The sequence below is a fragment of the Kogia breviceps genome, chromosome 11, assembly GCF_026419965.1.
Source record: "Kogia breviceps isolate mKogBre1 chromosome 11, mKogBre1 haplotype 1, whole genome shotgun sequence".
NCBI lineage: Eukaryota > Metazoa > Chordata > Mammalia > Artiodactyla > Physeteridae > Kogia > Kogia breviceps.
In genome coordinates this window covers 82,577,911-82,590,469 of record NC_081320.1, presented here as the reverse complement: position 1 = coordinate 82,590,469, position 12,559 = coordinate 82,577,911, and the positions used below count along the sequence as shown (strand labels likewise).

At 54.1% G+C, this 12,559-nt stretch overlaps 2 protein-coding genes across 9 annotated transcripts; both read right to left on the bottom strand.

Moving 5' to 3' along the window:
* Positions 1-43: 43 nt before the first annotated feature.
* UCN (urocortin) lies at positions 44-1,110 on the bottom strand. The gene is made up of 2 exons (XM_059079960.2): positions 864-1,110; positions 44-598 (listed from the first exon to the last, which is right to left on the bottom strand). Exon 2 carries the CDS (start codon positions 583-585, stop codon positions 205-207), a length of 381 nt encoding a protein of 126 aa, XP_058935943.1. The 5' UTR covers positions 586-598; positions 864-1,110; the 3' UTR covers positions 44-204.
* Positions 1,111-1,761: 651 nt separating this feature from the next.
* Positions 1,762-12,281, bottom strand: MPV17 (mitochondrial inner membrane protein MPV17). Of its 8 annotated transcripts, none has more exons than XM_067007918.1 (9): positions 12,140-12,269; positions 11,685-11,759; positions 4,827-4,942; positions 4,520-4,612; positions 4,330-4,425; positions 4,047-4,079; positions 3,739-3,791; positions 3,402-3,536; positions 1,762-2,733 (listed from the first exon to the last, which is right to left on the bottom strand). In XM_067007918.1, exons 2-8 carry the CDS (start codon positions 11,752-11,754, stop codon positions 3,443-3,445), a joined length of 555 nt encoding a protein of 184 aa, XP_066864019.1. In that variant the 5' UTR covers positions 11,755-11,759; positions 12,140-12,269; the 3' UTR covers positions 1,762-2,733; positions 3,402-3,442. The 8 variants fall into 8 exon arrangements, with proteins under 8 accessions (XP_066864019.1, XP_066864020.1, XP_066864021.1 ...); XM_067007919.1 differs by having other exon boundaries at positions 12,170-12,268; XM_067007920.1 differs by lacking the exon at positions 12,140-12,269 and adding an exon at positions 12,028-12,048.
* Positions 12,282-12,559: the final 278 nt, after the last annotated feature.

Sequence of the window (12,559 nt, the reverse complement as noted above, 5' to 3'; positions counted from 1 at the left end):
TACACCGTGCTGTGGTTCCCCGCGCCCCGCAGCAGAGGCCAACGGCTCTTCGGCACTTTTATTAAAAACTAGTAACGCGGAGAGTGCTCAGGGTATCCCTAGGCCGCTCTAGCCCCGCGGGACCGGGTCAGTTCCTGTCGCGCACGTCTCAGCCCGGGGGTGGGGGATGGGGGTCGAGATTTTCGGGGCCCCAGACCCCGCCGATCACTTGCCCACCGAGTCGAATATGATGCGGTTCTGCTCGGCGCGCTCCCTCTGGCTCTGCGTCCGCGCCAGCTCCAGCAGGGTCCGTAGCAGGTGGAAGGTGAGGTCAATGGACAGCGGAGGGTCGTCCCGTCGCGGCCGCTCGCCCGGGATCGCGGATCTCCATCGGCCCTGCCCCGCGCGGCGCGGGAAGCGCTCCGCCAGCAGCAAGAGGAGCGCGCGGGCCCCGCCGCCGTGGCTCCGTGTCCCGGGGCTCCAGCGCAGACTTGGGTCCTGGACCCCGGCCGCCGCCGCCTCCGGGCTCCACTGGCTGCTCCCCGGGCGCAGCTGTGCCAGGAGCAGCAGCGCCGCCAGCAGCGCCGCGCGTCCCGCCGGCCTCATGGTACCACCGGCCCTGGACACACAGGCGCAGCGCAGGGTGAGGTGCGCCAGGGGCAGTCGCAGGGGGAGCCACTCCCCTTCCCGCGCACTTCCAGCGCCCCTGTCGGGCCCCTGCGACTGCTGCCCGGTGCCCACAGCCTTCCCTCCAGCCCCAGCCGCTGCCCAGTCCTGTGCCACCCTTTTCTCCCTCCCTCTCTCCCTCTTGGCGGGTCTCGGTGGGTGAGCTGAGCGCAGTCCTGGTGCTGAGGGAGTCTGGGCGGACGCTGAGAGCCACTCACAGTTTGCCGGAGAGCGTCTGTCCCCTGCAGGAAGGAGCTCCTGTCTCGGTCCCTCGGGGCGGGCTGAGGGCGCCTTGGGGAACACGGGGTCTGTCCCGGGACTGCCGCCAGCCTTATATAGCGCCAGGACAGCTCCGGCTGACGTCAGCGAGGAACATGCACTGATTGTAGAGCAATGACGGCCGCAGCTTCGAGTCCGACCCTTGCGGCTGCAAGACCCCGTGGGGCGCGTCTCTGGAAGTGACACCTGGCTCAAGAGAGGGAGAAGCCTGTTGGGGAGTAAAGATTGCTCCAGCCATGAGAGTCCTTCACCTGCTTAGAACGGCCAGCAGTGACCAGGGGGCTTGTCCCCAGACCAGACTAGTCCAGATCTGCAGTCTTTTCTGGCACATGGAAAGGAAGACTGGACCGTGGGGCTGTCCGTGGTGCTGACCTTGTCCTCCAGCCTCTAGAAGGGGCCAGAGGCCTCTGGAGAAGGCTGTCCGGCTCAGACCCAGTCCCTTGCCCCAGCTATCAGTTCTGTAAACGGAGGCAATCAGGACAGCACTGCTGGCACGCAGCTACCATCATGGTACCCACCCAAGAGGTGTCTGAGGCAGCTTGAGCTGCCAGGATTTTTGATGTCATTCTAGCTCCAGGATCTAAATTCTAGGGCTGTCTGACTGAGGCACCATAAAAAAGAGGGCCTCTGGTCAGGGTGCTTTCAGACAACAAAAGGCTGGTCCATCTGCTCCTAGGTTTGCCCCAAAGCAGGAGTTTAGCCAAGTTAATTTTTCTCCTGGGAATCACAGCAGCAGTATTACTTTATCTTTGACCTCCAGGTTAAGATCACTGCATAGGAAGGAAACTTGGTGTCTTAAGGGTTTGGGCTGCTATAACAAAAATACCATAAACTGGGTGGCTTATAAACAACAAACATTTATTTCTCACAGTTCTGGAGGCTGGGAAGTCCAAGATCATGGTGCCAGTAGGTTTGGTGTCTGGTGAGGACCTGCTTTCTGGTTCACAGATGGCACCTTCCTGCTGTCTCATCACATGGCCTCTTTCGTAAGTGTACTGATCCCATGAGTGCTCTGCCCTCATGACCTAATCACTTCCCAAAGGCCCCACCTCCTAATACCATCACCTTGGGCATTAGGTTTTCATCATATAAATTGGGGAGTATACAAACATTCAAACTATAGCACGTGGGTTCAAGTTTCTACTCTGCCCGTAACTCATGGTGTGGACAGGTCACCTCACTTCTGTCGACCTCAGTGTCCTCATCTGTAAAAGATTGGGCTTAGTGGGCTCCAGGTTCTTTCCAAACTCTAGAAAATGGGACTCCCCAGTCGGTTTCTGCTGGGTCTTATTCATTGCCTCTGCAAGTTCCAGATTACCTACTTAGAAATATATTTATGGAGGCACCATATAAAGAGCTTGAGGGGCTCCCCCAAAATTGGAGCTAGACTAGGGCTGGAAGGGTTAGAAAAACAGATGTGTCTATGTAGAGTGGGGATGAGTGGTACTTGCTGGGATATGGGTGTAAACTGAAGGTGACAAAGTCATATGGTTCAACAAGTATTTATGGAGTGCCTACTATGTGGTGGGTATAAGACCATTACAAAGGCTTTAGTGATTTCAGTAGGAGTCAGGATACATTTGAGAGTGAAACAGCCCACCTCAGAGTGCTAACCCCATTAAGTTCTGACCGGCCACCAAACCCTGTGAAAAGCAGTGTGCCCACTTTGAGGAGGTGGTTTGACCTTTCCAGGGTCAAGCTGCATCACTGCAAGCTTGAAATGATGGAGTGAGGCAGACTTAGAGCCGATGTGCCTTCCAGGACAGGTAGGAGTTCCAGATAACGGCAACACACTGGACGACAGCCAACCTAAGGAACAGGGAGAGCACCATGAAGCAGCAGCAGACTAGGAGCAAGCAAGCGGGGAGAGATGGGAAAGTACAGTGGGAAAAGAGGGATTATTTCCAAGAACGTCCAGATTTAGCTCTCCTTCCTTCAGCCCCCACGGAGGGATGTGTGGCTCAGACGAGAGGAAAACCAGCTCGGGTTCCGGGTTCCGGTGCCGGCCCAGAGCTCTGTCTCCTGGACAAAAGCCCCAAAGTTAAACCACCCCCCCAGCCGCCATCTCGCCATGCGTGGCTCCATTATTCGTACTCCTGCCCAGACTCCTTCTAAATACACATCTGTCCATCTTGTCCAGCTGAGATCTCATCTTCCGAAAAATGTGCCACCTGCCATATAAAGTAGCACCTCCTTCTCTTTATTTTAAATATACCTTGCTGCTCTCGTTTCAAAGAGCACTGCAAGGACCCTAAAGTTTCACTTAGTTCATAAGTCTATACTCCTTTTAGCTATGCTACTCAGGTCCATTTTGACCCTGTCCCCTCTGAAGAGTTTCATGTTTTTTCCCTGTTCCCAAAGCCCCCACACCTCCAATCATTTTAACCACTCATCTTGGTTCCACTATATTTTTTTACTGAGATTTCAGCAACTACCTTTATTATCTAGGATAAAATAATATTTTGCAGTGGACTAACCTGACCACATTCCTACTTGTCTCTTTGGTCGAACTTTCTGCCTAACCTAGGCTGTAGCACTGCCCCTGCAGACATGCCATCAAAGGTAGAGAGCCCAGGTGGGATGGAGACAAGGACTGTGGAGCAAGATCCTCCCTAGGAAGATGAAAGAAGTCAGTGGGCAGACACTCTGGGATGTTCTGTAATAAAATGCTCAGGAGTCTGAGGAGCTCTGACCAGGGCAGAGTGTTCTGGGGGGCCTAAGGTAGTTCAAGGTTAAACTGAGAATCACTTTGTCTCCAACCATTCATAATGTGCATCTTCCTTAAAGTGGGGGTGGGGTGGGGATCTGTCATACCTGTAATGAAGAGGGACCACGTAGAAGTTGGCTAACTGCACAGCAGGCCAGAGCTACAAGAGAGAGAAGGTAAAGGTTGGTGGGCTGTCTCCATCACCTGACCCCAGATTCCCTGCCTTGCCTGGTCTGACTCTAGCTTCTACAGACAAAAATCTGTTGCACAACTGGGTGAGTGCTTCCCCGAGTATGGTGCCCATGTGGGGATGAGAGAGTAATCCCAACTGAGGGACTTCTGTGTCAAGAGGACCCCCAGTCCCTGGCACTTCTGGACTCAGGAAAGAAGAGGCAGCTGAGGTGTCAGCTCTTACATAGTAGTTGGTGATGAGAGCATCAGGATAATCCTGAGGAGACAAGAGAAGGAACACGTGAACATTTGCATTTCTAGGCAGCTCAGACCTCCCGATCAATCTGAGTAGCACATAGAGACTTCTGTTCAGAAGACACCCCTGTACCACTGCCCCTCAGCTCCTCTCCTCCAGAGCTGGGGCCCTGCCTGCACCTGCACCCTTCCCGTCCTCATGAAGCCTGCCTCATTTCCCTGGGCCTGCCGGCCTGCCATCCAGAAATCATCCCCTCACCTGCCCAGCTCACCTGCTGGAGTTTGGCCCAATTGTCCTGGGCTGACAGTCCATTGAGTGTCCCTACCAGTGAGAGGAAACAGCCCAGAAAGCATGGGGCAAAGCCCCCCTGGGGAAGAGAAATGAAAGCACTGTGAGCACCTAAACCCCTGCCCTCTCTCCACACAGCTCGCCCTCCCCAACTCCCTTTTCCTTGCGCTCACCTGATCCAACAGCATCTTCTTTAGTGCGTCCACCTTGGTGGTGCCAGGGATGAGCCGGTCCAAAACCCTGTACCAGCCTCCTACTACAGGGCCCTGAAAGTAACCCCCAAAGAGCGGAGCAGGGATGCAGAGGGGAGCATTAGGCCTTTACATCACAAAGCTCCTCCCCCGAATATTAGAAATCAAACCCCAGGGGGAGCAGACACTCAAGGCTGGCTTAGATGTGGGTCCAAGGGAAACTAAATGATGGCAGGGAACTGAAACCACTGTCCAATCCACCGGCAGCCCTGCTGTGGGCAGAACTTACCACAAAGCCACAGCCCAGGGAGACCATGGTCAGGGTCCGGCCAGTCTTGTGTGCCTGCAGACCTCGCCTCTCCACCAGCTGCTGTGAGATAACATCACCCAGGCCCATCAGAGACCCTGTGCAGGGGACACAGGTGTTGTCAGGACACCTCCCAGGGACAAGCTGCCATCCCAAGGAGGGAGGTAAGTCTGCTCACTGAATGAGGCTCTGGCACTCTGAGGCCAGGGGTTTCATTCTGGGGCAAATGGCCAGTCCTTTCCGGCTGTTTCAAGAATGGTAACACCTCCCCAAGGATGGTGATATTTCATATGTGTCCTGTTAGAAACTGGGATGAGCTGCCTTAAGCAAGCCAGGGCCCAAGAACGCTGCACTGAGCAGTGAAGCAAAGTTGGACTCAGAAACCGCAGGTAGGGGAAGGAGAATCTGTGGTGCCAGGGGCTGAGACGACGCACTGACTGTCGGAATTGGAAAGGCCTTCCAGACGTTTTCGTGCAAACCCCTTACTCTAGAGTTATGGATGGAAATGAAGGTCCGGGACCTCACATAACCAGTAAGTGGTAGAGTCAAGGCCAAGAACCAGGTGGCTTGATTTCCTAGACAGTGTTCTTTCCAGGACGCCTTACTATGAATAGATCATGTGCAGAATGCTAAGGAATCCTGGGGTTGTTCTTCCCCCCAGCCGAAGGCAAGACCCTGGCCAATGTCCTTCACCTTGGTTTTGGGGTCTCTGTTTGTGGAGAACAGCAAGAATAACTCTAAAACATAAGTGTTCAAATGGTTCCAGGCAGGAGGATGACTGGCTGAGCTGGTAAAAGTCCCTGCGAGGAAGGATCCTGTCTCCTCCCAGCACAGTCAGGTACACCCAGACTTCCCATTCACAGCCTCCAACTGAGCTGCCAACAGGTATTAAGGCCATTTCTCCCCCAGGTCTTTACACCCGTTTCCCTTCCCCTCACTTGCACAGACACCCAGCTCCAAGCAGCACTAGTAGGACACCCACACTCAGAAACCAAGACAGAAACCATCACTGTTTGGGCTTTCCTGGTGGTGCAGTGGTTAAGAATCTGCCTGCCGATGCAGGGGGCACGGGTTCGAGCCCTGGTCCGGGAAGATCCCACATGCCACGGAGCAGCTAAGCCCGTGCACCACAACTACTGAGCCTGCGCTCTAGAGCCCGCGTGCCACAACTACTGAGCCCACGTGCCACAACTACTGAAGCCCGTGTGCCTAGAGCCTGTGCTCCGCAGCAAGAGAAGCCACTGCAATGAGAAGCCCGCGCACCGCAATGAAGAGTAGCCCCTGCTCGCCGCAACTAGAGAAAGCCCACGTGCAGCAACGAAGACCCAACGCAGCCAAAAAAAAAAAAAAAAAAAAAAAGAAAGAAACCATCACTGTTTACAGAGCCCCGTCAGTGATGGTGATGTGATGGTTTCTAGCAAACACACACTTCTACTAGGGCCACTTGGGAGTGACCGTATGACCTTCAACTTGCCTGTCCATCACAGTGAGTAATGAGAGTCCCCTCCAGCCCCATAGCCACCACCGTCCCTGTGGCCTCAATTAGCCCTGGGCAAACACATCCTCATCCTTGGCCCGGAGCCGGCTCTGACGTCCGTGCTGGCTGCACACTCATTGCTCTTCGCCCGCGCCCCTGCACAGCCCTGCCCCTGTGCTGCCTCGTCAGAGGCAGCTGAGTAAGGCTGAGAGCTGAGGTTGGGCTGGGGCACCCACAGGTGACCTAGGCTGCTGGCCTCAGCTGCTGGGACCCCCAGCACACCCACCAAGGAAGCCCTGCCTCTCCTCTCCCTGAAACTCCCGAAGTGGTGGAGGTCCTTCCCAGAACACGGCTAGACACGGCCTCTCAGAGGGCAAGGACAGAATCCTAGACGTCTTTGTTCTCTTATCCCCCACCCTACCGAGCCTGGCAGGTGCTCAGAAAATAAACCGGGAGAAATGTCAGAGGTACCAGCCAGACAAGACTGCCCCGGGAAGGGCACAGAGGACGCCAAGTGTAGCCCAAAGGATGCACCCCCAGGCTCAAGGTGTGAGAAGCAGTGGGGCTGAAGGCTTGCCCTCCCTCCACGCAATCAGCACCTAACACCCTATCCCCTCTCCCTAACAACTTGGGGTCACCAGCTGCGTGCCCAGGGAGGGGAGGGAGCTGCTGTGGCCACGCATAACGGGAAGAGTGACCCTGACGAGGCCAGGGGAAGGGGGAACAGAAACACAGTCACTGCTTAAATGAAGGGACTATACAAAAGGGCTCTCACACATTTAATCCTCACAAAAGGTCTGAAAGGTAGAAGTCACACCTCCATTTAATGTCTTTGAGAGATGAGGTGACTTGGTAAGGAGTGGAGCTGGAGCCTGAAACCAGGCCTTCTCTCAAGGGGGTACAGGAGGCCAGGGAATCCCCAGCAGAGGCTGAGACCTGGGCTCAGGGGCCAGTGGGCACCAAGAGGCTCCTGTGGCTGCTACTCACGGGCGGAGGGGTGGGGGCGCGTCCTGCTCAAACAAGGCCCCAAAGGCCCGCATGTCAAAGACACTTCCTGGACTAACGCACTTCCTCTGTCTTTTACTCCCCAGAATGTGACGACCTCTGTTCCTTATCACCTTGTGGGGAGAGCAAGCAGCAGTATTCTTGGGAAGGAAACAGTCACAAAGAGAGGGGTGTTTCCACTCTTCACGGCTTACCGACAGTCACACAACAAGCTAAAGGCAGAGCAGGAGTGAAAACCAAAGTCCCTGACGTGTAGTCCCACAGTCCTGGAAGCCTGCAGCCTTTGAGAAAGATGGATTCCAGGCCCCCAAACCATGCCCATCAGGCCTGAGAGACAACAAAGCAGCAGGAGTGAGCAGGTGGTGAGTAGCCTGTAGCCCTGCCCGTGCTGTCCGTTTCAGACAGAACCACGCCCAGTTCCTCCTCTGGAGGAACACAGATCATCAGGCCCCGTGGGCCTGCAGCAGCTCCAGGGAGCTCGAAGGCTTTGGTCTAAGCACAGAGCAAGGCCTTTTTTGGTCAGAGTGATTGTTTGAGCGGGAAGGGCTGACATCCAGATTCCTCATCCCACCTTCCCCAACCCAGAGCCCAAACAGACCCCAACCACCCTAGGCTCTGGGCGTCCTCTTGGACATATTTGGTTGGCCTGGACCCTCCAGTGCTCTGGGTCCTCTTTCCTCGGACTTGTTTCCAGGGGGCTGGGACTAGAGGCCTGCCGAGACATACTGCGTGAGCCCCGATGGGGCAGGACAAGGGGCTGCTGGGCAGTGATGCCCCAATGCCAGGCTGGGCGCAGAGCCCAGCGGGCAGTCGCTGGCGTGGGTGTGACATCATGCCCCTGGGTAGGTGCCAGTTCTCATGCCGTCACTCGCCACCAGATTCAGCAGAGTGGCGCGGGGGGGTAGGGGTTGGGGAGCGCCTGCATCTGAGCACAGATCTATTTGGGACCACCTTCTGCCCACTAGTGGAAAAGCCCCAACTGCCATGCCCTCATCCTAGGCATGGGTGGGGGTAAGCTCTCTACTTCCCCTATTTTGTTCCTCTCCTGGCTTTTGTGTGTCGAGTCTTAGATGCAAGAAACCAAAGTATTAATGGAAGATGAGAAAACCGAGGGGCAGGAAGTTGCAATGAGGAGCAGGAAACTGTCCTTGACTATGGGAGGCCTGGGTTGGCAGGTATAGCCGCTGGCAGGGGGCCAGGGTGCTGTCTCATTCCTCTCCAGAAGTCTCCAATAATTAAATAGCTGCCTGGGATAGGGGCTTGGTCTGGCAGAGCGTGGAGGGAGCTGAAGCCAGCAGTGAGAGGGGAGCGCCTCCTCTGGGATCAGTCAGCGTGCTCTCCCCACTCCTGGCCTGAACGCTTCCCACTGCTAGAAAGTAAGACAAAACCGGAGGGTTTTGCAGCTTGTCAGGTACCTAAGCCCAGACCAGCTGGAACTATACTCAGCATTCTGAGGTTCCAGGTGTCTCGATTGCAGGGCGGTGCACTGGGAAGTGCCCCAGGTTCTAATGCCAGCTCCACCACTGACCATGAAACCTCATGCACATCACTTCTCCCTCGTGCCTCGGTCTCCTTCTCTGTAGTATCAGGGGCTGGACTGGATGGTCTCTAATGCCTGTTGAGCTCTCACATTCAGACTGCAGGGAAACCAGTGTCTGCAGAAGCTCGGCTGCCTCCACAGCAGGACCAGAGTGGCCTAAGACGGATGGAGCTGGGCCCCCTGGAGACTGGAAGGGCCCTCAAGAAAGGGTGGGAGAAGGCTGACTCAGACTCTGCAGAACACACAGCAGACCTCTGCCCAGGCTGCCCTGTTCCTGATTCTGGCTTGGCCCAAACTGGGCGTACCAGACACTTCTTTTGAACCATATCAGATCTTTTTGATTCACTTATCTCTTACTCCAGCCACCACTGCAGTTCACCTGATGGGTCCTTGTCTCAGGCCTATGCCTTACCTGGGGCTGAGCTACTAATGCTTTACCTGGGGATGATGCATGTGCAGCCTGGTAGAGCACAGAGCACGGGTATCAACATCCCATATGGCAAAAACCTCTGACCAACGTGGGATGGAGCCGGTGGGTAAAGGTTTCTCCTTTTCTCCAGAAAAGACTATTCACACATAAAGTCCTAAGAGGCATTTCAAAGAGCTTCTCAGTCAGTTTTAAGGGATGTTTAAGGGAAGTTTTAAGCCATGTGCCCTAAACAGTGTCCATCTGATAATGCATCCTTCTATTGGCTGTCCCTCTTTCCTCTCTCCCCACCATGGGATTACTTCCTAACAAAGTACCTGCAAAGAAGCTTCAGACTCTACTTTTTGGAGAACCGAGGCTAGATGGTTATCCATGTTCCAAATTTATGGCAAGTGGAACAAACCCAACCCAAACACCACTATAAAAATAAGAGCTTGTTCTTGGGTTGCCAACACTCATATAAAGGGCCAACTCCTGGAGCCTTTAAGTTTCTTGAGCATTTTTTTTTTTGATTTCTAAAGCCTTTGCAGAGATAATCCCTACACTGACTCTGCGAGGTCATGTAACTAAACTCAAATTCCAAATGAGGAAACTGAGGCTCAAAGAGGTTTATTTTCTTGTCCTGATTCACACAGCTACTAAGTGCTATGGCTCTGAGATTCAAACCTTGGTCTTCTAACTCCAAGTCTGAAATCTCTATTCTGTTTTCCAGTGTGATGAGCTATGCCATGGGACCTTAGGAACTACTGTGCTGGGATCTAAAAACAGCTCAGTGAGCTAAGTCCATTTCCCCCCTTTATTTGTAGTTTGATTCGAGTACACTGAGCAGGAGGGAAGGAAAAGTCTGAGAAAAGTGCTACCTAGAGGTTGCTTCAGGGCTGAGATACTGGCACAGCCTCAGGAAGACTGCAGGTGTGGAGCCACAGGGCTCTAGCACTGACAGACCAGCACCCCAGTTCAGCTATGTATCTGCACTTGGACCCCTTGGAGCTCTAGCTCCTTTCTTCATCAGCTGCAGATCCCTTGGGTAAGGAAACACAAGGACCATCCTTCCCTCCCTATTCTTGATGGCCACGAGAGGGAGAGGGGGAAACTTCCTTCCGGCAGTTAGGGTCCCTGAGGGAATCTGAGGCTGGGCAAAGGGCCCAGCGTGTCAGTTCCCATCACAGCCACCCAGTACAGCATGAGTCACCACACACGCAGCCAGGTGAGTCATGCAGGCTGACAGACACTCTGAGGACAGGATGGGGGATAGCTGGGCACAGGAGGCTGGAGAGGGGCCCAGGGAGGGGCAAAAGACTCCTTGGCCAGTTGCTCAATGAAGTTTCTAGTGCTGATGTGGGGCTATTCCACTAACAGGACTACTGTTGCATCCTGGCTTTCAGTAGCATCCCCCCCCCACCCCCTTTTAACAGTCTTCCTCTCAGAAGCCCATGGTCCTCATTAGAATCCTGTTCCCTTCCTCTAAACACAGGCAAGACCTTATCTTAACCGGTCACCCTCTCACTGCCCCAATAGTCATAGGCCTTCCAATCCTTCCCCCTGTAAAACTTATCTCTGTGCCATCTCCTCTCGTATTACCTAATCTGCAAAATGAGATGATAACAAATACAGGTAAGTCACTGGGTTGCCTTTGTGAGGTTGCTACTCAATCACTGGATTTAGAGTAAAAATAAATCCTTGATTAGTATATTGTCTGAGGATACATCCATAGATAGTAAACTATAAGAAAAGTAAAAGAATGATATAGACAAAACTCAGGAAAGTGGTTATTTCTTAGTGTGTATGAATTAGGGACAGGCATTCAAGGGGTCTCAAAGCTGGGTACTGATACAGGAGTATTCAGTTTACTTTTATTTCAATGGTACATACATATCTTAATCATTATTTTGTGTATTAAGATATATTTCACAATAATAACAATACTAAGAAAAATAAACTGGGGTAAGAATCTGATTCCAGCACTTATTAGGTGTGTGATCTAATGTGGACCCAAGTAATCTTAGCCCACTTTGTGTCCCCACCTTTGTGGGACCCTATGAGATAATGTGTGTTGAAAGTGTTTTGCACACTGTGAAATGTTAAAGGAGCCTTCGTTATTCTTCATTTTCTAAGTTAAGGCCTCCTCGAGGCAATGCCTTTCTTATCCTAAGGGGATGACTCCTCAGATTTGTGAGGACTTTCAGATCCTACTTTATAGCCAGCTCATCTATGCATACCCCTTTCCTTAAGAACAGCCTTGGGGACCCTCCCTCCAAAACAGACTGGGGTGAGAGCCAATCCTTCAAGGGGTCTGAATAAAAGCAAAAAATGAGGGCGGGGGGGTGCAGCGAGCTTCTGCCTCCCAGATCAGCCTGCTCTGGTACCACTAGGTCCCACAGGGACACTTACCAGCTGTCAGGACCTGTACTTTCCACGGGTGAGCAGTCAGAGCCCGCTGGTATGCCCGCCAAAGTGCCATGCTTTCTGTCAAGGCGAGAGGAGAGGGGTGTCACCCCCACTGCCCCTCTCCACAGTTAAAGAGATTTTGTCCTCCTTCCCTTGTGCCCACTCCCTCTCCCCCTCCCTATTCTAAATGCGCAGAGGCTTCCTGGACAGCTTCCCGTCACAGGGATCGCCTTAGGTAATCAGGGAAGAGAGGAAGGCCGTGGGCGGCTATGGCATACCGGTGGCCGCCACCCGCCACCCCACCCCCAGCCCTGAAGCAGGTCTATCTGGGGGCCTCTGTCCCGACCGAGACACACAGGAGGACAGGTTTGCTCTGGCTTTCACCCAGAGCCTGGTCGCTCCCCAGATTCAGACTGTCAGATGGAACCAGCCCGCATCCTTCCTGAGCCCAACTCCACCCCAGAAAAGCGGCCTCTGACTCCCTGGGCCTGGAACGGTCACACGCGCTGCTGCCGCTACGGGATCGCTGCGCTTTGAGCCGGTGACCGCGAAGCTCTCACTACTCCGCAGCGCGCGAACTCAGCCCCTCCCACGTGACCTGAGCGGCGGAGGGACTTCCGCCCCAAATCCCGTCCCTTCCGCTAGGCTGACCGCTAGGCTTTCCCTTGCATCCAGGGCGGGAATGGGAGTGGTTTCAGCCACTAATACAGCGGAGAAGGGCTCGGCTCGGTCTGCGCTGAGTCTTGGTGCGGGGCCCGCTTGCCCACCTGGGTCCGACCTCTGTCTGCTTCTGCCCCTTCTCTCCCCGGTGCACGGGCCTCTTAACCTGGATACACTCTCACTGTTCCCGCGTCCCGGAACTGGCCAAGGTCCAGACG